A 24,539-nucleotide genomic window follows, 5' to 3' on the forward strand; every position below is an offset into this window, starting at 1 on the left:
CGTGAACGGTTGGTGTGTGGGTGTGTGTGTGTCTATTCTCACGAGTGTATGCCCAGCAGTGCAAATGCTGGGCCCTATAGTGACTCTAATGCACTTCCTGAGGAAATGCCAGAGCATTTTCCAGAAGGGCTGCAGTGTATTCACTCTTAAGTTTACAAATACAAGTTGGTTTAAGTGGACAGTGATAATTAGTTGCAAGAGGAGGGGAGCAAGGCTGGGCTAGTGACATTTGGAGCCGAGGGTGAGGGGTATAGGACAAGTGAGAGCATCGGTTCTTAGACCTGGTCAGGGTGCTTTGGCCCAAGGGTAGAGGGCAAAACGAGGCTGGGCTTGGGTCTCCAGGGGCGTGAAGATGGGCAGCCACCAGAGGAGAGGCCTCCGGTGGTCCTGGGAGCCTGAGCAGGATCCAGAGAGGTCGAGAGAGGTGAGGACGGCAGGGAGGGTGAGCTGGTCAGGAGGACGGTGAAGCCCAGCTGAGCATGAAGTCAGTCTGACCTCGGAGCCTGGCGCCACTTGCATGCCGTGGGCAGCCCAGGGGGTGTCGCCGAGACCGTCTCTGCTCAGCTGAGCATGTGGCAGATGTGGGCAGGGGGTCAGCACCCAAGGAACTGGCTCGTCACGGGTTGCGATCCCGTCACCGCAGGGAGCAGGGGGCCCATCGCCTGCACGTCACACGTCTGTCCTGCACCGCCGGCTGGAAGGCGCGTGATCCACTCTTGGCATCCGGCAGCCAGCTCTGGGTGGTATGAGCTGCACCCTGGCTGTCACAGATCTTACCTGGAAGGCAGGGGCTGTGCCGACGGTCTGCACGTGGCGTCAGCCAGGATGGTCACGGCACACACTAGGGGCTGTGCCCACAGGACCCTCAGGCTTCGCTGACCTGTCTTGTGATTCTCCCTCCTGGCTGAATCCAGCCCACGGCCAGTGCCTTTGTGCGTGCACACTGTTTGATTCCCCTAGGCCTGCTGTGTATTCAGCGAGTGGTGGTCCCAGGTAGGACTCGAGAGCTGGGCAGGAACCTGGCAGCCCCAGTGCAGGGGTGAGGGACTCTAAGGCTGGGGCTCTGAGCTTCTGCCCTTGAGACCTCATGCCAGCTGGTGAACCAGACGGGGCTTGTGGCATGGCACCGGGCCAGGGCTGTCGTGTCCTGGAAATCCCTGAAGACCTCTCAAGGAGGGGACACCGGTGAGCAGCTCTGGAGCCACGCCCCAGGGCAGCCTCTGCCCCAGGCGCCCAAGACACTGCAGTTCTTCCCTGGGGTGACCCCAGCCCTGGCTTCCCACCATGTTTTAGCCCCCTGCCCTTCCTGCCCACCTCCGTGCACCCGTGTGCAGACACACACACACACACACACACACACACCGTGCATGCTTAGCAGGTTGCTGCCCTGTTCTGCATGTCAGCAGACAGACGTGACCTTGCTTTAGAGGACAAGCCACCTGCAGGCCCAGCTCAGCCCCACTTACGGCTGCAGGGCGGGCAGTGTACATGCTGACCCCGTGCCCGCAGAGCTTGCACCCGCCTGGTATGCGGGTGAGATTCCGGTTAGCCACGCATTCTGGTTGAGTGGGAGGGCGCCCCAGTCCTCGTCTCCAGTAAGCAGGGCCAACTCAGCACCGTACCCCGGGCCCCTACCCTGGGGCCTGAGCCTCTCATACTTGGGTGATGAGTCATCTCCCTGAATCTCTTAAGCCTCCCAAGCCTTAATTAGGTTGATTCTTGGGTTTCCCAGCAGCTTCCCAAGGGCCAGTCGTGGTAACGGGCCCTGAGTGTGGGCTTCTCTAGGACTTCCCTTGCCCTGGGCCATCTCGGGAGCGTTTGATCCTCTGGGCTGGGGTGGGAGGGGTCTTGGTCCCTTGTGGGGTCTGCATGGAGCAGAGGAGGGAGGGAGGAGCCCCCACCCCGACCCCAGGTCTCCCCGGCTCTGGACGTTCGCCTCCCTCTGGTGGTCCCCACAGCCACATCGTCCAGGCAGGAGCCAGGAGAGCCTGTGAGCCCGTGGGCCTGACATTGGTTTCCCCGTCCCCTCTGCCCTCCCGCCTGCCACCAGGCTCCTGTCACCACGGCCCAGCCTCCTCACCCCGACCAGCGACACCAGGACCAACGCCTCACCCCAGAAGCCACTGGACCTGAAGCAGCTGAAGCAGCGAGCGGCCGCCATCCCCCCAATTGTGAGTCCCAGGCCCGCCTCCCATGACCCAGGACCCCCACCCAGCCAGGACCCGCAGAGCCCCCATGAGCTTTACTTCCTGTTGGGGAGACAATAAATCAGGCTGATTGCAGGCCAGGGAGGTGGAGGCCCGGCATCTGCAGCTCCCCCTCTTCCCACCACCTCCTGTTTCCTGTAGAAATCCTCATGGAGACAGGCAGGAACAGTACAGGGGCTGAGGGGCCCCCAAAGTACCCGGCCTGCAGGTCTCCTCCCTCTGGCTTCCCAGCCTGGCAGCTCTCACCACGCCACCCCTGCCTGCCGAGGGTTCTCCAGAGCCCCCCAGACCAGGCAGGAAGCCCCCCACTGTCACAACACCTCAGAGAGGAGGGCGGGGCCCCACCAGTTAACTTGAGACCCTCTGCAGGGGTTGGGGGGTTGTCCAGAAAATTCTCCAGGCCAAGCAGGAGGATCCTCAGGTGCCCGTAATTGTAACGGCTCAGTCACTGGTGGCGCTGGTGGTAAAGAGCCCGACTGCCAGTGCAGGAGACGAAAGAGAGGTGGGCTCGATCCCTGGGTTAGGAAGATCCCCTGGAGGAGGGCATGGTAACCCACTCCAGTATTCTTGCCTGAGAAATCCCATGGACAGAGGAGCCTGGCGGGCTACAGTCCATAGGGTGGCCAAGAGTTGGACACGACTGAAGCGACTTAGCACACTCACATAGTCATTGCCCTCTCCCAGGGCGTGAGCCTGGCCTTCCAGTGCACCTGGGGGCTGTGGGCTGAAAGACTCCGAGCTGACCAGGGCTTTTTGAGTGAGGGGCACAAGGAGTGCCAGGCTGTGCTGCCTGCTCCCCACAGCCGGGCACTGTCCCATTTGTCAGCTCGGATCTCTCTGAGACCCCGAGAAATTTGGGGAAGAAGGAAGGGGCTAGGGGCAGGGTAATGAGGGCTCCCCATCCACAGCCAGGCACCCGGGATGGCTGGGCACACCCCCTACACTTTGCACAAAGCCCAACCTCCTGGCCCCTCAAGCTGTGTGCCCTTGGGCGTGTTGCTACCTCTCCTGGGCCTCAGTTTCGAGGCTGGTCACACGCAGGGGGCCTGGAAGGCTTTTCCTAGTCTCTGGAACCTGCAGACAGCCTGTAAAGACACCCCCTCCTCCTCGCTTTACCCCAGCAGGTCACCAAAGTCCACGAGCCGCCCCGGGAGGAAGCAGCTCCCCCTAAGCCAGCTCCCTCTGCCCCCCCACCATCGCAGCACCTGCAGCCAGAGAGTGACACCCCCCAGCCGCCAAGCAGCAGCCCTCGAGGCAAAAGCAGGAGTCCTGCGCCTCCTGCCGAGAAGGAGGGTAAGTGTGTGTCAGTGGCTGAGGGAGTCAGAGGGAGAGGAGGCTGATGGGCGGGTATAAGGGGCCTTTTGTGTGTGCCGAGCAGCTGTTCCCAACTCCATGGCTGTGGCGGCAGGACAGGCCAAGTTAATGAGTGAAAGGCGTGGGAGTGAGGCAGTAGGGGGTGGTGGGGACTGCAGCAAATTGGAGAACGCACGTTCGTTCTGAAGTGGGCTCACGTTGGCCTCAGCCAAGAGTCACCACGTGGCAATTCAGGCCTGGGGTTGTGGGTTGTTCTTTCAGAGAAGCTAGAAATCCATCTTTTCATGTGAAATCTTAAGAGTTTCTCAACATTGGCAACTTCTCAAAATTTCCACAAGCTCTGTGCGTATATGAAAACACGTCTGTGGCTGTTTCTGGTTCCATGTGATTCAGTCCACACGTGAGCTTCTAGAACCATGAGGCTCAGCGCCAGCTGGCAACAACTCTGGGCCTAGGCAGGAAGCACTGCCCTCTCCAGCTTTCACCCTGACCTTATTCCAGGCCGAGGTCACTGGGTTCACTGGGGAGCCAGTGAGTGATTCCCCGAGCAGCTGTGTTGCAGCAACTGCCCGGGGCGTGCTTTACTGTCACCACGTGAAGTTCAAGGTCAGGAGACAGGTGGGGTCTGGTTTCTTGTTCTCTGGATCTTCTATCTCTGCCCCACTCCCCACTGGCCCCAAGAAGTGTCAAGCCTGTATCCCTAAGGGACACCCATCCCAGATCAGCCTGTCACAGCGCAAGCAATGGGGGCTGACCCCTCCCCCCAAAGGCTCCCCCCATGCTGTCCTAGCCCAGTCTCCTGAAGGCTGCTCTAGGGGTCCAAGGGCAGCAGAACCCCAGGCCACCGTCCCTGTCCAACACCGCCAGGGACAGACTCAGGTGGCCAGGGCCATCTGCGCCATCACCTCGAGCAACTTCTGGTACGGCATCTTGCCGTCTCTAGAAAGTCAGGCTGGCCCTTGGCCATGGACCTCCCTGAGGGCGGTGCTGTGTGTCTGAGGACAAAAGCAGGGCTGTCCCTAAAGGAGGCCAGCTCCACATGTCGCATGTGTCTGCCAAACACTCCCCGGCTAATCGGCCCACCCCCCACCTGTCTCCCTGCGGCTACCTTCACCTGCCATAGGAAGTCTCAGATGCCACCCACGCGGACGGGCATGCATCCATCCAGCGTGTGGCCAGGGGATCAGGACATGTGTTGAACACCCACCATCGCCAAGCACTACCCCTGGGGAGTGCAGGTCTGGCAGTGAGCAGGATGAAGTTCCTGCTCCGGCCAGCTGCCCGTTTTGTGAATGAGAGAGTATGTTAAGCAGGGGAACACGCAAGGAAGCAAGATGACCTCAGGGTAGTTCATGGAATGAATGAGACAAAATGGGATGAGTGACAAGGGGCTCAGAGAAGGGGTCTCTGGGACCAGGAGAAGGCAGTGGTGGGAAGATCTGGGGGAAGGGCATTCCAGGTGCCAGGAACAGCATGTGCAAAGGCCCTGGGGTAGGAGCAAGCTTGGTGTGTTGGCAGAGCTGACACAACAAGAGGTCATGGTGGCTGGGGAGAGGGGAGGGGAGGATGGGAGATGGGGACCAGATTGTGTAGGGCCTTGTAGGCTGTGGTGCTGTGGACGTTTGGTCTCGGGTGCAGGAAAAGAAAGCCTTTAACAAGAGGAACTTTCAGGGTGTATGTGTGTGTTGGGGACTGAGGAGAGATCAGGCAGTCCGATTTCTATTTTGAAAAGATCTTTTTCTCTGACTGTTGTTGGGAAGAAAGGGCTACAGGGAGTTGTGGGCAGATGGAGGAGGGCACAGCGCTGTTCCCAGCCAGCAGCGGTGGCAGTCTGGACTATGTGGGTGACCGTGGAGATGGAAGCGGAGTGGGTTGGGGTTTTGTTTCAGAGGCAAAGCCAGTGGAACCCGCTGAGGAACCTGAATGGGGTTGAATGCAGGGTGTCAGCTGCCTCCTGGGACCCTGCCGGTCACCCACGCTGGGCCCGGGACTCCCCATGGTGGGGGTGTGGTTTGCTGGGCAAGAGTGTAGTGTGAGACATGGGGTCTGGTCTGGAAGGACATTCGAGGGCCAGGACACTAGCCCAGGGCGGGGTAGCCTCATGGCAACGTCAGGGGCCCATACAGCCTTGGCCAGCACCAGATCTGAGCCAGGTCGGGCTGCGCTTGGGTGGCTGGACACCGCACAGGGCCAGGCAGAGCCTGCTGGGACTGGTCACAGGCCCTGTCCCGAGAGAAGGTGAGCCACCTCCCCCCTGGTTTCTGAGTCTGGCGTTCGGCCCGTTGGCACGGCGGAGGGCCGCGCCGTTTCCTGGAATCGCTCGGCAGCACCAGAGATGGCGCACCTGGCGTCGGGTATGGTGGGCTGCCCTGCAGCTAGCACCCTTAGGCACATGCGTGAACTTGACACCCAGCTCGACCTCTCTCTGGTCTCTCCTGCCTCCCCTGCCCACTGGCTCCGCCCACCCCTCTGGCTCCCCGGGCCCAGCTGGAGGAACAGGTTGTCTTTCCAGGCTCTCGGCTGCCCGCCCAGCCTGGCCGGGGCCCAAGTTTCCCTTCCAGCACCGGAGGCCTCCTGCCCCCTCCCACCACAGCCAGGGCTGAGCTGGAGAGAGCAGCCCGGGTGCGCACAGGGTCGGATCGCTGGATGAGCGCCATCCGGGGCATCTGGGGATTTTTCTGGGCCTGGTGCAGGCCCTAGAGAGGTGCTCCATTAGAGGAGATTGAGTGTGAGAACCCCTACCTGGGTTACTGCCCGCATGTGTGACCCCCCTCCTGCAGGCTGTCCCCACCAGCAGGCACATAGGTCCAGCAGGAGCTCTGTCTCTCCCAGGAGAGACGGGGAGGGTGTACAGCACGCACAGCCTCTACCCCACCTGCCAGGCCCACAGCGGGCACCTCTCATCGCTGCCAACACACTCCCGCTCACCCGGCTAGGTCTTCAGAACCTCACCCCTTTGTCATCTGGAGGTGGCCCCAGGGAGGACACCTGCTTGCCATTCCCATCCCAGGCCTGGTGTTCCCAAGTTGTTAGCAGCCGGTTACTCCCCGGTCCCCCCACCCCCACCCCCCAGCTCCCAGGGGTCCTCCAGCCTGACACCAAGTCTCAAAGGAGAGGTTTGGTGCTTAGGGCCGATTTCAGCAGCGAGAGGCCACAGGAGAACGCTATGAAGATGGCCTGGCCTTTGGCCGTGTCTGCAGGCAGTCCTCAGGCCTGAGAATCCAGGGTCAGTTGTTGCTCCTCTTCTGGTGCTCAGGGTGTGTTGCGAAGGTTAAGGTCACAGCCTGCAGCCCATCTACCTGGGCTCAGGGCTCCTGCTTGCTGGCTTTGAGCCTTTGACCTGGTGACTTCGCCTCTCCAAGCCTCTGTGTTCTCATCTGCAAAATGGGGATAATCCTCATCAGTTCCCTGAAGGGTGTTAGGAGGATAAATAAGTCAGTCCACACAGTGCCCTTAGTCGGAGCCCTCATGGGAGAGCTGTTCTGTTATCTGCTACTGCAGCAGCCGTGAGGTCAAGGAGTCAATCCTGGTTTGGCCAAAAGATTGCTGCCAACCCTAGATAAGTCCATCAGTGAGTCCGTACTCGGCTCCCATTCCACAATGCCGGGCCTGGGCGCTCTCTTCCTCCCAAGTCTGCGAGGAGGCTCGTTGAGTTCATGCTTTTGAAACACCCGGCCCAGTGCCCGGACGTGGAGCGCGCTAGTACACAGGCTGACGTGCGCGTGCCGTCATCCCAAGCATGTGGGCTCCAGCCGCACCCACCAGAGCACACGTACACAGGTCTTGGCAAACTGTTCGACCACCTTCATCATCTAAAGAGATCAGCAAGCCTCTTCCGGAAAGGGCCAGATAGTAAATATTTCAGGCTTTGTGGGCCAGACAGTCTCTGTCGCAACTCCTCAGCTCTGCCGTAGATGATAAATAAGCAGGTAGATGTGACCACGTTCCGGTACAAGTGTACATGCAGAATCAGGCGGTGGGTGGGCCCCTTGCTGCCAGCTCCGTCCCCTGGTTGGGAGGTTTGTCCAGGCCCCTTGCTCACCTGGGGCCGGGCCAGTGCCTGTGTCTTTTCAGGGCTGAAATCAAGGGTCGCAGAGAGGCCCCCAGCCCACTCCCGAGGCACACTCATGCTCAGGAGGACATTAACAGAGTCAGAGTGGTGCCTGGTCTGCAGACTTGGGGGAGCTCTACCCTAGGAGCCCCCCTCCTCCCCATCACTGTTGGCTGGGACCCTCTTCTGGCCGAGGCCGGCACTGCAGGCCAAGGGGAGGGGGGCTCATTTGAGCAGGGCAGCCAGGGCTGGGGGCCTGAGGGCTGGCTGAGCGTGGCTGACTACCTGCCCTGCCTCACCCCTCAGCAGAGAAGCCTGTGTTCTTCCCGGCCTTTGCAGCTGAGGGCCAGAAGCTGCCCGCGGACCCCTCGTGCTGGACGTCAGGCCTGCCCTTCCCCGTGCCCCCTCGCGAGGTGATCAAGGCCTCTCCGCATGCCCCTGACCCCCTGGCCTTCTCCTATGCCCCACCTGGTGAGTAGTTCACCCCAGCTGGCCTCCTCCACAAGTCAGCCAGCGGGCAGTCACTGGGTACCACCAGTCACCCACCAGTCACTCGGCACTGCTTGGAACTGCGTGCAGAAGGCTCTTAGAATCTGACGGGTCCTGATGGGAGGGACGGTCTGGTCAATGAAGGGAAAGGGGGCTCCGTTGAGGTTTGAGGAATCTCCAGCATGACAGCGGAAGCACTGGTACTAGGGAGGTGCTTGAGCTGATGATGAGAGAGGCAGGTTTGGAGTAGGAGTGCTAACTCCCACCAGTGACTTAGAGCTGGAGAATGAGCAGGTCGAGAGAAAGGTGTAAGGAGGGAAGGAGACAGCTTTGGCTTACAAATATAGTCATGCTGGATTTAGATCTTTCTTGAGGTTCCCAGTCCTGCTAAGCCCTACTAGCCATAGAAGGGGCAAGGCTAGAGGTGGATAAGGACTTTAATTAGCAAAGGTCATCCTCAGCAGAGCTGATCCTGCAGGATGAATGAACCAAAAGAGCCAGAAAAACAGGGAAGGGTATGCCAGGCAGTGGGAACAGCATGAGCAAAGGTCCGGAGGCAGGAAAGAGCAGGCAAAGCTTGAGACACTGAATCAGACTGCCATTGTGGAAGCGTGGTGCCCAGTGAGCCTGGGGAGACCACACCCACAAGGTCAGGTGAGCCCGAAAGCTGTGTCACAGGCTAAGATCTTACCCTGAAGGCAGTGGGGAGCCATAGAAGGTTCACAGCAGCGGAGGCGGGGGAAGCAAGTGAACCAGTAGACTTTGAAAATGATCCTTTTGGTTCCTGTGAGGGGAATGAACTATTGGAGGGTAAAGGAGGGATGGGGAGACCAATTAAGGAGTCTAGGGAGAGTGGAGGGACCTGGTCCAGGACCCAGAGGTGGGGTGGGTGGACATAGTGGTGTCTGAACCAAGGATGCAGACAGCTCCTCAGGGCAGAGGTGGGAGAGGAGCAGTAGGGGGCATGTGTGAACAGGCACTTCCCTGGACAGGACAGGGACAGGGTGGGGAGTGGCCCCGGGGGCTGTGTCTCTGACTGCTCTGGAGCCCCATGAAGGACAGACATGTGCCCTGCAGGTCACCCGCTGCCCCTGGGCCTCCACGACAGCGCCCGGCCCGTCCTGCCACGGCCACCCACCATCTCCAACCCACCGCCCCTCATCTCCTCCACCAAGCACCCCAGCGTCCTCGAGAGGCAAATGGGGGCCATCTCCCAGGTGAGGTGGGAGGGCCAGCTCCCCAGAAATACCTGTGCCAGCTGGTGCCCAGAGAATAGCCCCTTCCTCTTTTAAGGGTTTGGCCTTTGCATCTGTACAGTTGGGGGAGGGGTCACTGGGGTGGATGGTGTTTGGGTGGGGGCCAGGCACCCAAGTGGCTGGGTCCAAGCTGGCTGCAGTCTGCCCCAGGCTTCAGGACCTTGGGAGGTCACCCCATGGGGCATTCAAGAGCAGGGGCACTGCATCCAGACTGTGCGGCCTTTGGCAAGTTACTTGACCTCTCTGCGCCTCCCCGTGAAACGGAAGAGCACGCTCACGAGACACCAGCATGTGCAAAGCCTTGGTCTGCCTGCCCCTTCATCTCCCTGACCTGCCGCTGTATACTGAGGGCAGGGGCAAGGCTTCCTCTTTGCCCAGATGCTCGTGGGCACCATTTCCTTTAAACCAGGTCATGATGGCCACCACACAGGTGAGGGCCCTGAGGCTCAGGAGAGGCAGTGACTTCTCCACAGTCGCTCAGCAGGGCAGCTGGGCCGGGACTTGAGCCCCAGGCCTCCCTGACCCGTGTGTGGTCCCAAGGTTCCCCTCCTCTTGCGCTCTCGTGAAAGCGGGTGTCAGGAAGCCCTGGTTGAAGCCTCTGGGACCCATGACCTCTGCCCCCACAGGGAATGTCGGTGCAGCTCCACGTCCCATACTCAGAGCATGCCAAGGCCCCCGTGGGCCCCATCGCCATGGGGCTGCCTCTCGCCATGGACCCCAAGAAGCTGAGTAAGGATCCAGACCCCCAACCTTGACGGCCGGGGCTCGTCTCCCACCCTTTGTGTCAAGGGGTGAGGGAGGGCAATTTGGCCTTTGGGACTCTGGCCTGAGCATGGGGAGGAAGACCCCCAGCCCCTGGGTAGGGCGGGGCGGGGGGCCATGCCTCCGAATCCCTGCCCTGTGGCTCTGCTCACCGCTGTCGCCCATCCCCAGCACCATTCAGCGGAGTGAAGCAGGAGCAGCTGTCCCCACGGGGCCAGGCCGGACCCCCTGAGAGCCTGGGGGTGCCTACAGCCCAGGAGACCTCCGTCCTGAGAGGTGAGGGCGTGGGAGCTGGGCATGAGGCACGGTGTCTTGCCCTCATCCCTGTGGCTGCCCCTCCACCCCAGGGAGGGTCGAGGCAGGAATGGGACCCCTTATCCAAAACCTGGCTGAGAAGTGTCAGCTCCCAGAGGGTTTGGCGGCCTCTCTTCCCAAGTGTCTGCCTCTCCCTTTAGGGGCGGGGGACTCTGCACTGAGACACCGTGAGTGGAGCGGGTGGAGCTTGCAGGTCACCAGGAGCACAGCTGGGGTGGCTCTGGGCCCGGCTCTTAAGCCCTGTGTCTCATGTCTTCCAGGGACGTCTCTGGGCTCGGTTCCAGGCGGAAGCATCACCAAGGGCACCCCCAGCACGCGGGTCCCCTCTGAGAGCCCCATCACGTACCGCGGCTCCATCACCCACGTAGGTGTCCTGGGCCACAGCGTGCGGGACCAGGGTGGGACTCGCAGGCGGCGTTCTGGACGTGGCCCCGATTGTGGACAAAGCGGTGGGCAGCCCACCCATTCCCCCCCCGGCATCCCTGAGCGGCCCCTGCCCCAGTGGATGGGGTGGCTTCCTGGGGGTACCCGTCTGTTCTGTGAGCGTTCATCTTCTCTCCTGGGAGCCAGGCATTTAACGTGCTGAGCAAAAACCTCGAGGCCCCCCGAGGACCTGGCAGGGCAGCAGAGGGAGGCAGACCGGTGAAAGCTGAGCGGTGATTTCAGACTTTGTCAAACACTGCGATTAACAGCATCCAATGCTGCCGAGGCCACATAGACAGGGGAGCTGGGGGAGACCTCTCAGAGGTGTGAGCCCTTCAGGAACCTCAGGGAACAGCATTCTGGGCCCGGGGAAGAGCACCCCCTCCCATACGTGTCTTAATGATGAAACTTCAGGCTGCAGGCTCTGACAGTGAGGTGTCTTTGCAGCCCAGAGGCCTCAGATCACACCACAGAGGGGGGCCCCTCACACTTCATGTTTCTCTAAGACCTGTTGGTTTTGAAATCACCAGCTTATGAAGGCAGCTGCCAGGTACCTAGGGCCAAAGGCAGGCCAAACACTCACCCAGGCAGGGGACCGACACCCCCGATTCAGTTTCGAAACCCCTTTGGTAAAATTGTCTCTCGCTAAGTCATTCTCATATTGAGTTGAGTCGTTCAGTTGTGCCTGACTTTTTGCAACGCCATGGACTGCAGCACTCACACCAGGCCTCCCTGTCCCTCACTATTTCCCGGAGTTTGCCCAAATTCATATTCATTGAATCAGTGATGCCATTTAACCATCTCATCCTCTGTCACTCTCTTCTCCTTTTGCCTTGAATCTTTCCCAGCATCAGGGTCTTTTTCAATGAGTCGGCTTTTTGCATCAGGTGGCCAAAGTATTGGAGCTTCAGTATAAGTACTCAAATAGTAGGGATTCTTAAATCACTTTTTTTTTGGCGTGTGGGATCTTAACTTCCCAACCAGGGATTGAACCTGCACCTGCTGCGTTTGAAGTGCAGAGTCTTAACCACCGGACAGCTAGGGAAGTCCTGCTGAGTCATTCTCATAGAGTGGTTTGGGATTAAAGGTCGACATCTGAAGTGCCTGGGCATCCGTCGGCCTCTGCTTTCCAGGTGGCCATGACCCGAGCCGTGTCGGTCACTCACACCCCTGTGATGGTTGTTGGCAGAGGGTGGCAGCTGCCAAATGTGTGAGGGTCAGACTTTCCCACAGCCTCTCGACCAGGTGGTGATGAAATCTGTGCGGGGAACACAAACACACACACACACACTCTTACACACGTAGACTTATAATGGGTGTGCTTATGTTAGCTGCCCCTGGAGAGGCCTTTCCTGATGACATGCAGTTGGCTCCGCTGCCCTGTGCCCTTTTGAGGAGAGAGGTGACTGCCCACCCCTGGACCGTCACCCAAACTGAAGCCCGTTTATTCTGCACTGTTTGTGCACAAGTCTTCCAAAGTGTGACCAGTGGATCCTACCTAGGGTGTCTGCTTTGAGACATCTGGGGAGACCTGTCTGGAGACCTGTGAGGGCATTTTGTTTTTCTCCTCCTTGAAGACCAGGATTTGGGATAAAAGCCCAGGGGGTGCCAGTCATTGCCCTTACCCCATAGAAGGATGTTTCTTGGCAGAGATGCTCCCATGGGGAGACTCGAAGGGCACCAGTCCCGGGCTTGGCACACAATCAGACTCACATCTCTGAATTGGCTCTTGGATTCATAGAAGGAGAAGAGAGACATCTTGATCTGGGGACAGCTTGTCTGTGCCAAGTGCCTTCGAGAATCGTAGGCAGAGATTGTGTCTGTTTTGCACATGGACAGACTGAGGCTCAGAGAGGCAGAGTGACTTGACAAAGGTCACATAGCAACCCGTTGGTAAAGTTGCTGTTTGCCATCCAGCAGTCTGACTCCAGATTTATATTCTGATCCCCACACTCATGTTCCTGGAAGTCATCCAAGGCAGGATGCTACCCCATGGGGCTATCTTCTGTCTGCCTGAATATACCCCTCAATAGGAAGCACATTCCCTCCAAGGCCGTAGTTCCTGACGGGGGCAATTTTATCCTCCAGGGGACACTGGGGAGTGTCTGGGGACGTCTTTGATTGTCATATCTGGAGGGGCAGGTTGAGGGGATCACATGGCATCTAGTGGGCAGAGCCCAGGGTGCCAGGGTAGGGGCCGCTGCTAAGTGTCCTGCAGTGGCCAGGGTGGCCCCCACCACAGAGAAGCATCTGGCCCCACAGGTCACAGTGCCGAGGTTGAGAAACCCTGTGTCAGAGCTCAGATTTCTGGTGTCCTGCCGTGATGTGAGTCCCCACTCTCGTTTGGGGAGCGACACGCGGTCACAGGCATGTGGACCGGCATCCCAGCATCCAGGCTCTGAGAAAGTACAATTCACATGGTGCAAGTGGAAGCACGGGCCCGGCGCCAGACTGCCCAGCTCCCCAGCCTGGCTCTGCCCTCGTTTAGCCAGGTGACCCTGGGCAAAGCTACCTGGTGTCTTGGTGCCTGGGTTTCCTCTTCTGAAATAGGCACAGTAGTACCTGACTCAGTTTCCAGGATTAAATGAGTCAATACCTGTACAGGGTTCAGAGCTTATTATTAACATCGCTGATGTCTGTTCCGTGTGGTTGTGTTCTGGAGGGCTCTGCCTCCCCCATTTTTTCTTTCTTCCCTTGGCCACACGGCAGCTTGCAGGATCTTAGTTCCTCGACCAGGAATTGAACCTGGGTGCCGGCAGTGAAAGCATGGAGTCCTAACCGCTGGACCACCAGGGAAGTCCCTCTGCCTTCCCTTTTGAAGCCGCATGTGTATGAACACGTATGCAGTGATATACACATGTGTGCCCGTGTGGATTTGGAAGGCACACGTGCACACGTCCTGGTCATGTCTGGCGAGTTGGGGGGGTGGGTGCAGTCCCTGGCCAGAGCCTGCAGGTGATACCCGCCTCCACACCCCCAGGGCACACCGGCCGATGTCCTGTACAAGGGAACCATCACCAGGATCATCGGTGAGGACAGCCCGAGCCGCCTGGACCGCAGCCGGGAGGATGGGCTGCCCAAGGGCCACGTCATCTATGAGGGCAAAAAGGGCCATGTGCTCTCCTACGAGGGTGAGTGATGCCGCCATGGCTGTGAGAAGCTGGTGGGCGGGCAGGGGCTGGCCAAGCCGTCCCATTCAGGGCTCTTTGATGTCCGGCAAGGACTCCTGAAGTAGAGGACCAGTGAGGACCTGGAGGTAGTTGTTCATCTGGTCGCTTGATATTTACTGGGGGCCACCCATATGCCAGGGGCTGGGGGTCCAGCAGATGAAGCCCCCTCAGAAGGCTCTCAGGACAACCCCCCCCCCCAGGTGCAAATGGGAAGTCACCTCGTTAATCTTGTCATTAAACCTGTCTGTATCCACTGTGGCTTATTCACCAAACCCCAGACTTTGGTGTTTCTGGAGCTGGTCAAGAGAGAAGGTTCCAGAAAATATGGTTGGGGTTAAAGGGCAGCCAGGTGTCTTCAGAAAACAAGTCTTGGGGAGTGTGTTGCCCTCCTGTCAGCTGTGTGTGGTTGAGAGCCGAGGTGAAGGACTGTCTTCCCATTTTCCAGGTGTGGGAGCTGAGGTACAATGGTGTCCAGTGGTTCTTCTGTACCCCTCAGAGAACAGGAGCCCTGGGATGGGGGTGGGGAGAGTCTTTGGTCCATTGAGGTGGGTTCCTCGCGAGGCAGGGCTGGGGTGACACCAGGAAGCACAATCAGAGAGGTGGTGACCTCCCCATCCCTGTAGGTATGTAAGTCAGAGCAGCTGAAGATCAGCCTTAGCTGCCTCCCACCTCTGCCTAGTTCTTTACAGTTTAGGAAGCAGACTTATGGCCAGCCTTGCAAGTGGGGGAACAGGCCCAGGGAGCAGAAGCCCGCAGCTCACACCCCTAGGCTCCTGGCAAAGGCTGTGCTCTCTGATTGACGGCACGAGGGTGGCAGGCAGGGGCGGTAGCCAGTGACATGCCACCCCCTTACGCCCTGGGCCCCCCACTTCAGTGTTCCTCACTCCACTCACTCTCCCTGGGTTCCGCTTCCCCACCCAGGAGCCCTGCCTGGAAGGAATTAAGGGAATCAAGGGCTGAGATGTCAATTTCCTGGCAGCCTCGGGCACCCAGGGGTGCAGAGATAAAAGCCGCTAATGGGCGCCCCTCTCAGCCGCTGGCAGCCGTAGGGCCGCAAATTGCTTCTTCTCCAATGGGCGGGTGCTTTCTCTTCACTATCCGCCTCCACCGGCCCGGCCCTCAGCCCCCACGGCCCCCCAGGTCCTGGGAAGCGGAGGTGGTACCGTGGGGCTTAGGCACTTGCCTCTCTCTGCTACCAAGTGGTGGAGACAGCCTTGGGGACAGGCTGTCAGCTGCGTTCTGTGCCAGCCTCAGTATGGCTGAGTGCCCTGGGGGATGGCCAGGGGCCCTGGGAAGGGTGGACAGAGAAGCAGTCAAGGTGTCGTGAGCAGGGAGCCCTGGGTGGCATCTCCACTCAGGCCTCCACATCAGTTCTTGAGCCCTTACAGGCCTTAGGTTTAGCATCCTCAGAAAGGGTGTCCATCAAGGCTTTTCATTTCTCACATGCTTCCTGGGGTCTGGGGACTAGTGATGCCAGTGGCAGGCGGTAGATGGTGGGGAGGAGACTATGGCAACCCCGGGAGTGACGGCCATCTCTACAGGGAGCCCCTGCCTCTGTTCTCCAACAGCTGATTGTCGCCCTGTAACAAGTGCAAGCTCGCCAGCCAGACTTCTGATCTCTCCATTTTTATCTGACATCTCCTGGTGTTTAAACATCAGCGATCAATTTTGAGAAAAATTAGGAGCGGCAATACCATCTATCCGCTGGCCACTAGTTTGTAACCCCATGGAGGAGCTCCTGCTCTGAGGACCTCTCGGGGTCGTGATGGAAATCTGTGAGAGCCAGGGTGCCCTTTATCCTAACGGGCCAGCCTGGGGCATGCGGGACTTGCTTCTGATACCCGCGGACTCTGCCACCCCTGGAAGGAGAGGCCGACTCAGGAGCCTCCAGCCCAATGGGCAAGACCGAACCGTGGCCTCCTCAGGGCCCCCCTCCTGGCTGCTCAGACCCATGGCCTGTCGAGCACCCGTGTGCCCAGCCTGACGTGCCCGCCCTCTGGGCTCAGCCTGGCTTGATGAGGCCACGCGTGCTGTGGACCCTCCTTGTCCCTCCCACATCCAACTAGACACACATTCTCCCCACGTGGACACAGATGCACATAGTTTTTTGCACGTGGCCTCACGTTGTTCACAGTGGACAGGCACACACACACAGTGTCACACGTGCGCACACACACACAGACCCACATTGACACACAGGGATGGTTGTGCCAGCCCTGAGTGTTCACACTCGGCTGGTGCATCTTTGCTCACATGCACGTGGTTCCACACATTCCCATCACATGTCTGCTCCCACGAGTGCTCGTCTGTACACAGACTCACATGCCTGTGGACAGTCAAAGGACAGACCTACCAACCAGCAGAGCATGCCCTGGGCTGGACTGCCGGCTGGGGGTTCCTGCAGGAAGGCTCAGCTGGGCCCGGCTTCAGCTGCATGACTGACGGGCTCTCCTGACGGGGGTCTGTTTGAGCCGCAGTCGCCTTCTGGCCCTCCAGTTTGCTGGCCCTGGGCTCACTGCACACAGCCTCCCGGGGCCACCCTGCATCGTGAGCGTGGTCTGGTTTCCAGGTGGCATGTCCGTATCCCAGTGCTCCAAGGAGGACGGCAGGAGCAGCTCGGGTCCTCCCCACGAGACGGCCGCCCCCAAGCGCACCTACGACATGATGGAGGGCCGCGTCAGCCGGGCCATCTCTTCAGCCAGCATCGAAGGTGTGTGCCCTGCCCGGCTCCCTACTCTGGGGGTGGAGCGGGGGCCGTAGGACCTGCCCCGGCGGGCTTCCCCACTTGCTGGGTTACATCAGCTCCCCCTGGACGGAGTGCAGGAATAGTTTTCCTGACTTTACAGATAGGAAAACTGAGGCTGGGAGTTTCTGAGCCTCCATCCGGAGGTAGCACAGGGCCCAGAAAGCAGGCCACTTGCCAGCTGGGTCCTCTGTCGCCACCACCACCAGCATCATCTCGGGGACTGGGTGGCTGGAGGGACCTGCTGGAGGGAGGCAGGGGCTGTAGACTCTGGCCTGTCACTGCGCAAGGCCAGGTCAGGGAGCCGTGAGACGATGCTGTCGCCCGCCCCCTCCAGGTCTCATGGGCCGCGCCATCCCGCCTGAGCGACACAGCCCCCACCACCTCAAAGAGCAGCACCATATCCGAGGCTCCATCACGCAAGGTACGCTGCCCTCTGCTCCCGGCGTGCCCAGCCACCGCACCCTCGTGGCAGCTGCAACAAGCCCTCGGGTTTACAGTCAAGATGGGCAGGGGAGGGGAGGCATACCAGAGTGCCGTGGACACCCAGGGAAGGCGTGTAACACACGTGTACGTGACAGGTACAGGTGCAGGTTGAAAGGCAGAGCAAGGCATGAAAACAAAAATCGAAAACAAACTACTACCCATCACCCTTCACTCTGTCACTTAATGAGCATCTCCTGTGCTCTGTGCTGGGCGCTACCCCAAGTGCTCTCTGTTCCTCATCTTATGGAACAGCCTCCGAAAGGAAGACACCCACGTTCTCCTGGCTGGTCAGTGGCAAGCGAAGTACTTTTTAACATGCTTTGTATCTGTATCATCCCACTGAATGTGAATGACTTGGTGAGGTGCTTCAGTTAATACTCCCATTCTATATATGAAGAACCTGAGGGCTCAGAGAGGTCAAGTCACATGCTCAAGGTCACACAGCACGTGAGGACTTGAACCCAGGTAGTCAGGCTTCAGAATCTGCCCCAGGTTAGGATGAGCAAGGTGGGAGGCAAGTGCACACACGTCAGCGCCCCCTCCTCCCTGGCAGGGATCCCACGGTCCTATGTGGAGGCCCAGGAAGACTACCAGCGCCGGGAGGCCAAGCTCCTGAAGCGCGAGGGCACGCCGCCACCACCGCCTCCGCCCCCTCGGGACCTGGCTGAGGCCTACAAGGCCCGGCCCTTGGAGGCCCTGGGTCCTCTGAAGCTGAAGCCAGCCCACGAAGGCCTGGTGGCGACGGTGAAGGAGGCCGGCCGCTCCATCCACGAGATTCCACGGGAGGAGCTGCGGCGCACGCCCGAGCTGCCCCTGGCCCCCCGGCCGCTCAAGGAGGGCTCCATCACGCAGGTACGGGGGCCAAGGTCGGGGCAGAGGATACCAATAGGCATAGCTCTGGCCCCTACAGATGGGGAAACTGAGGCCTGGACTTGTTGAGTGCCATACCCAAGGTCACACAGCTGCTCACTACTGAGTTGTCATTACATCCATTTCAGGGTCCATAGCAGGGGCTATTATACTCATGACCTCATTCAGTTGTATTTACAGCCCAGGAGAGTCACACTCAGGCTTCCCAGGTGGCTCAGTGGGTAAAGAATCCGCCTGCAATGCAGGAGACACAGGAGACATGGGTTTGATCCCTGGACTGGGAAGATCCCCTGGAGAAGGGCATGGCAACCCACTCCAGTATTCTTGCCTGGAGAATCCCATGGACAGAGGAGCCTTGCAGGCTATAGTCTGTAGGGTCACAAAAAGTCAGACACAACTGAAGCATCTGAGCATGAAGTTATACCCATCACCCCCATTCTTCAGATGGAAAAACTGAGGCCCAGAGAGGTCAAGAAGCTTGCTGAGAGCCCAGAGCTAGGTGTAATAAAGCTTGATTGCACCCTAAGTGTGAGCCAGGCGCTCGCTGCCTGAGAACTTGGCGTCATGACTTATGTAACCCTCACATGTTGTGAGGTGTCCCCATTTTAGTGGTGACGAAACAGGTTCAGAGAGGTTAAGCAACTTGTCCGGGGTCACACAGCAAGTAAATGGCCATTGTGAACCTCAAGTCCAGATGTCCTTACATCTGTAGCATCTTTGTGTCTTGGCCTCCTCCAGCAGGTTGCATCCCCACCCAACCCCTGCGCCTATCCACTGCCTGCACTGGGCCGCCCAGAAGCCCCAGCCTAGAAGGGGAAGATGAACTCTGACTCTGTGAGGAACTGGTCCCTTAGAGGACCTAAGGGCCACTGTCTCTTCATAGGGTCAGAGATGTGAACAGGAAGGAGAATGAGATCCATGGGGACTGCATGGCTGAGAGGTGGTAGGGAGGTGTCCAGGGGGCCTCACAGTTGAGTCAAGGCTCAGAAGCACCTAGGGAGAAGGCAGGAGCGGTGGGAAGGCCGTTGAAGGCCAGGGATCAGGTTTGGCACTCAGCCTCCAGGTGGTTGGGGGTCAGTGGCAAGAGTCCATCGTAGATCCGAAAGGGAGGCCAGTCTGATTCTAGAATATTCTTTCTAAAATGAGTGCATTTCCCCTTCTTAAGAAAGTAAGTAAAACATTCGTGAATAAAAGCAGAGTCCTCTTACTTGCAAAGACACAGAGCCCACTGTATCCTGGGTTTCCCAGGCCTGCTTAGACAGGGTGGGGTCTTCTCCCAGGCAGCCGGGTTACAGTCTCATCATGACCCCTGTTCCTTCAGCTGCCCTTTCTGGCCAAAGAGCAGACATAACCTCAGCCCTGACCTCTGAGACTTGAACCTCAGGGTGGTGGAACTGGATTTTACTGCTGGATTTTCTGGCTTGGCTTTGGGTGGGTCAGGGAGGGTCCCAGACTGATGGGAAGAAGGCATTTGCCCTCATGGGGTTGTTAAGTTTCTTTCCAGCAAATCCCAAGGGCCAACCAAGGGTCCCCCACTTGCTTCAGGAAGGGCTGACCTCTGCACTTTGTGCCCCCTTCTGCAGCCCCCAGGGTGGCCCTGGGGGCCAGGGGTGGGCAGGGCAAGGGCAGGTGGGCTCATCTTAGGCTTAGCAAAGCCCTTCACCCCTGCCCCTGGAGGAGATGTCTCTCCCATTTCCTAGCAGAGAAACTGAGGCTCAGAGAGGTTGTGCCACTGGTGGTCACGTCCCCCCTTCCCTCCCCCCCGCCCGCCAGGGCACCCCGCTCAAGTATGACACCAGCACGTCCTCCACTGGCTCCAAAAAGCACGACGTGCGCTCCATCATCGGCAGTCCGGGCCGGACGTTCCCGGCCGTGCACCCGCTGGACGTGATGGCCGACACCCGGGCGCTGGAGCGCGCCTGCTACGAGGAGAGCCTCAAGAGCCGGTCGGGTGCCGTCAGCAGCTCGGGGGGCTCCATCACCCGGGGGGCCCCGGTCATCGTGCCTGAGCTGGGAAAGCCACGACAGAGCCCCCTGACCTACGAGGACCACGCGGCGCCCTTCGCCGGCCACCTACCCCGCGGATCACCAGTGACCACACGGGAGCCCACCCCGCGCCTGCAGGAGGGTGCGTGGGGGAGGGCGCAAGGAGGGGCGGGGCGGGGCGGGGGCGGGGCCGCGGTGGGCTCTAATCTCCGAAAACTGCTTTACCGTCCACCCCTTGGCTCAGGAGCATCCTCAGGGCCACCACAGCCAGCCCACCTGCCAAACCTGTGGGTTCTGCCTCCAGACCATCCTCAGAATTCTCTGCATCTCCCTGCCGCCTCCAGTCCACCTGGCTTCCCTGGCTACTCTCTTGTGCTGCTATAATCTGCTCCCCAAAACGGCAGCCAGAATACTTTTTTGAAATATTTACATCAGTTACGCCACTGTTCTGCTTAAATCTTTCTAGTGACTTCTCACTGCTCCTAGGGGGAAAAATAAAGTCACCGTTTTTCCACCATGGCCATGCAGGATCCAGCTCCACCCGCCTTTCCATCTCACGGCTTTATCTCTGTTACTTGACCACACTCAGCTTTCTTTGCTCAGGACCTTTGCATGTGCAGTTTCCCTATGCTTGAAATGCACCCTCCCCCCTCCAGATCTTTACCTAACTGGTTTCTTTTTGCCCTTTAGAACTCTGTTCAAATGTCACACTGTCAGGGAGGTTACTTATGGTCACCCTCCCCCTTCACTATTCTGGTCACATTCTATCACAGTTTAAATTTTTCTTCAGAGCATTTATTACTTTGAAATTCTTTTTTGATGACTAGTTGATCATCTGCCTCCTACATTGAATGTCAGCCCCATGGGGGCTAGGGTTTTCCTGTTTGGTTTGGTGGGGGAGCCCCAGCTCTTAGAAAGTACTAGGCATATCGTAGACACATGATAAATATTTTTGGTTGATTGAATGAATGAGAAGAAAAGGGGACAGAAGAATGGATGAGCATTTTAAAAGAATAAAAAGCAGAAGCAAATGAGCGAATGAGTAAAAACGAAAAATGAACTAGAGGCAAATGGATGGACGGAGAGGCCTGGTTCCTGGGACCCCAGAGACCCTACCCTCAAACGATTTCCCATAAGCACTAGCTGCAGCAGCCCCCATGTAGGGCGTGGGACACCCGTGTCTGAGGTCCGATGCCATCTGCACTTGGCTCATCCCCACAGGCAGTCTCTCGTCCAGCAAGGCATCCCAGGACCGGAAGCTGACATCCACGCCCCGGGAGATTGCCAAGTCCCCGCACAGCAGCGTGCCTGAGCACCACCCCCACCCCATCTCGCCCTATGAGCACCTGCTCCGGGGGGTGAGCGGCGTGGACCTGTACCGCGGCCACATCCCGCTGGCCTTCGACCCCACCTCCATACCCCGAGGAATCCCTCTGGATGCAGGTGATTTGTCCCAGACCCAAGGAACCCTGTAGCATCAGTGTCAGCCCAAGGGCTCCTCAGGCATCAGCTAGGCTCCACTAGAAGGGGAAGCTGAGGTGCAGGGCAGGGAGAGGGAGGGACCCAACAATGCAGTCATGTCAGCAGTTGAGGTGAGAAAGAATTTCTCTTGGGGGGTTCTCAGGGTCATGCTGGGTTAAACATTTTTTCAATGGTTTTCTTTTCCTGTGAGACTTAATCAGCACCCTGAAAATTGTAAATGTATCAAAAGAGGGCTCAAGGGTGTGCTTTCCCCAAACAGACATGATCTGAAAATCTGTGTAAAAGGACACAGCCCTTAGGTATTTTTGTGATCTGCATTTCGGATACCCTGTGTTTGGGTGAATTTTGATCCCAAGAATATTATCAACAAGAGGCACCCTCGTGTATGTTGGAGAGCAAGGGTTTTTCTACTTTGAGGCTCTCAATTCTGTTTTGTGGGAGTGTTTGGGAGAAGCTGTGGGGGCATTAAGACAGGCAGAGGGGCATTCCCAGCCGAGGTGTGGGCCGGCCTGAACTTATTCCCCTTCTCCTGGCAGCCGCTGCCTATTACCTGCCCCGGCACCTGGCCCCCAACCCCACCTACCCACACCTGTACCCGCCTTACCTCATCCGCGGCTACCCCGACACGGCGGCGCTGGAGAACCGCCAGACAATCATCAACGACTACATCACCTCGCAGCAGATGCACCACAACGCGGCCACCGCCATGGCCCAGCGAGCCGACATGCTGAGGGGCCTGTCGCCCCGAGAGTCCTCACTGGCCCTCAACTACGCCACTGGCCCGCGAGGTGGGTGGGGCGGGGAGCTGCCAGGCACACAGGTGGGCAGGACCCTCTACCCAGAATCGGCCTTATCCCTGGTCTGCCCAGGTTCCTGAAAGCAGAGGACACGTATGTGCCCACGCCTGTACATCTGCCCTTGCCGAGAGTGGTCACTGTAGAGTCCTGGGTGGTGTCACCTCGCTGAGAGCACGCACAGACCCAGCGGGTGGTTTCTTTTAACTTATTCATATGTTTTAGCTGCATGTCGCAGCTTGTGGGATCTTAGTTCCCCGACCAGGGATCAAACCCAGGACCATGGCGATGAAAGCACACGTCTTAACCACCACACTGCCAGTGTTTAGAGTTGTGTGTGGTTGCATCCTGGACGACACATGGGCTCTGCGTGTGCCTGTGTGCTGTTGATGTATGTGGTCCTTAAAAAAAACAAACAAACATGTAAATGTAAGGCTGTTTGAATTTCTTGTTCCCTTGATGAGCAACCAGCCCGTGGTTACTTTGCACATGAATATTACACTGTCTAGAAACACTTCCGGAATGTTCTTTCAGAACAACCAAGTCCTAGTTAGGGTCTAGTTGTTAAAACTGGTCACACTAGGTATTTCAAACAGTGGGGATTGAATACAAGCAACTGATGGCCTAGGGTCACAGGCAAAAGGGGTACAGCAGTGTATGCAGTGGCGCCACCTGCAACTACCTCTACTTCAGGGCTTGGGAGCAAAGGGAGGAGGGGCTGTGAGCAGCCGGCATTCAGACCTAGGGCGTGCACCAAGGAGGGAGCACCAGGCAGTGCTGCTTCTCAGAGGGTGTCTGGTGTTCCACCGGGTGGTGCGGTCCAGCGAGCAGGCAGCCTGGCTCCTCTCCTCCCCACGTCGCTGCAGCCCCCAGCCCCACCTCCTCTCTCACAGGCATCATCGACTTGTCTCAAGTGCCACACCTGCCTGTACTGGTGCCCCCGACACCAGGCACGCCAGCCACGGCCATGGACCGCCTCGCCTACCTCCCCACCGCACCCCAGCACTTCAGCAGCCGGCTCAGCAGCTCACCGCTCTCCCCAGGTGATGCCCCCACCCTAGTGCTGGGCGTCCTTGGGCAGATGCCTTGCCCTCTCTGTTCCATCCCGGAAGATGAGTCGGGGTGGTGGGGGGCGGGGCTTCCTGTCCCTGGGGCTGAGCCTCAGGCCTTTGGGTTTCCAGGAGGCCCCACTCACTTGACAAAACCCACCACCACGTCCTCGACCGAGAGGGAGCGGGAACGGGAGCGCGATCGGGAGCGCGAGCGCGAGCGGGAGAAGTCCATCCTCACGTCCACCACCACCGTAGAGCACGCGCCCATCTGGAGACCCGGTAGGACGGCCGAGCCCCCAGCCCGCGCCCCGGGGGCGGGGTCTTCGCAGCCGCACCAGGGGTCTGATAGCACAGCTTGCCTCCCCCAGGTACAGAGCAGAGCAGTGGCGGCGGTGGCGGCGGCAGCGGCGGGGGTGGGGGCAGCAGCAGCAGCCGCCCCGCCTCCCACTCCCATGCCCACCAGCACTCGCCCATCTCACCGCGGACCCAGGACACCATCCAGCAGAGGCCCAGTGTGCTGCACAACACGGGCATGAAGAGCATCATCACCTCCGTGGAGCCCAGCACGCCCACGGTCCTGAGGTGGGCCAGGTTGGCACAGGGGAGGGGACAGGCCCATGGTGGGGGCGGGGGGGAGGAGGCAAGGAGTGGGGGGCTGGTCGCTGGATACAGGTAGAAGGATGTGCACGGGTACCAATGGGTCCAGGGATAAATGGGAGGGTGAGCGATAGGTGGGCAGAGAGTTGGGTAAGGAGGTAAATTGATGGGTGATTTGGTTAGATGGATGGGTAGTAATAGATTTGGATAAGTGGATATTATCCACTTATATGGATGGATAAGTGGATGGATGACAGGTGAGTAGGTAGGTGCATAGGTGGGTCAGTGGTAGATGGATGGATGGTAGACTAGATGAATGGATAGGTAGGTGGACAGACAGATGACAGTGGGTGGACGAATGGACTGGTGGTTAGAGCTAGATGAATAGGTGGATGAATTGATGGGAAGCTAATTGGATGGTTAGATGGTTACATAGGTGGATGGAGGGTAGATGGGTGAATAGGCAGATGATGGGTTGGGTAAGTGGAGGAATGGATATTGGGTTAGGTGGTAGGTGGGTGGGTGGGTAGATGGGGAGGTGG

General features: G+C 58.7%; 1 protein-coding gene across 10 annotated transcripts in view; it reads left to right on the forward strand.

Annotated features, from left to right (window-relative positions):
- NCOR2 (nuclear receptor corepressor 2) overlaps nt 1-24,539 on the forward strand; it is a 239,145-nt gene that overhangs the window by 198,300 nt on the left and 16,306 nt on the right. For 9 of the 10 annotated variants that reach the window (XM_055550325.1, XM_055550331.1, XM_055550329.1 and 6 more), the window contains 17 exons: nt 2,051-2,171; nt 3,329-3,500; nt 7,879-8,043; nt 9,139-9,278; nt 9,944-10,046; nt 10,251-10,355; nt 10,655-10,758; nt 13,798-13,948; nt 16,557-16,697; nt 17,068-17,154; nt 17,770-18,068; nt 19,860-20,214; nt 21,294-21,515; nt 22,091-22,342; nt 23,242-23,391; nt 23,530-23,679; nt 23,769-23,982. In XM_055550325.1, coding sequence (XP_055406300.1) covers nt 2,051-2,171; nt 3,329-3,500; nt 7,879-8,043; nt 9,139-9,278; nt 9,944-10,046; nt 10,251-10,355; nt 10,655-10,758; nt 13,798-13,948; nt 16,557-16,697; nt 17,068-17,154; nt 17,770-18,068; nt 19,860-20,214; nt 21,294-21,515; nt 22,091-22,342; nt 23,242-23,391; nt 23,530-23,679; nt 23,769-23,982 — 2,931 coding nt within the window. The remainder of the gene's footprint in view (nt 1-2,050; nt 2,172-3,328; nt 3,501-7,878; nt 8,044-9,138; nt 9,279-9,943; nt 10,047-10,250; nt 10,356-10,654; nt 10,759-13,797; nt 13,949-16,556; nt 16,698-17,067; nt 17,155-17,769; nt 18,069-19,859; nt 20,215-21,293; nt 21,516-22,090; nt 22,343-23,241; nt 23,392-23,529; nt 23,680-23,768; nt 23,983-24,539) is intronic. The other variant, XM_055550328.1, reaches the window with a different exon arrangement.

This window comes from Bubalus kerabau, chromosome 16 (genome assembly GCF_029407905.1).
Source record: "Bubalus kerabau isolate K-KA32 ecotype Philippines breed swamp buffalo chromosome 16, PCC_UOA_SB_1v2, whole genome shotgun sequence".
NCBI classification, from domain to species: domain Eukaryota; kingdom Metazoa; phylum Chordata; class Mammalia; order Artiodactyla; family Bovidae; genus Bubalus; species Bubalus kerabau.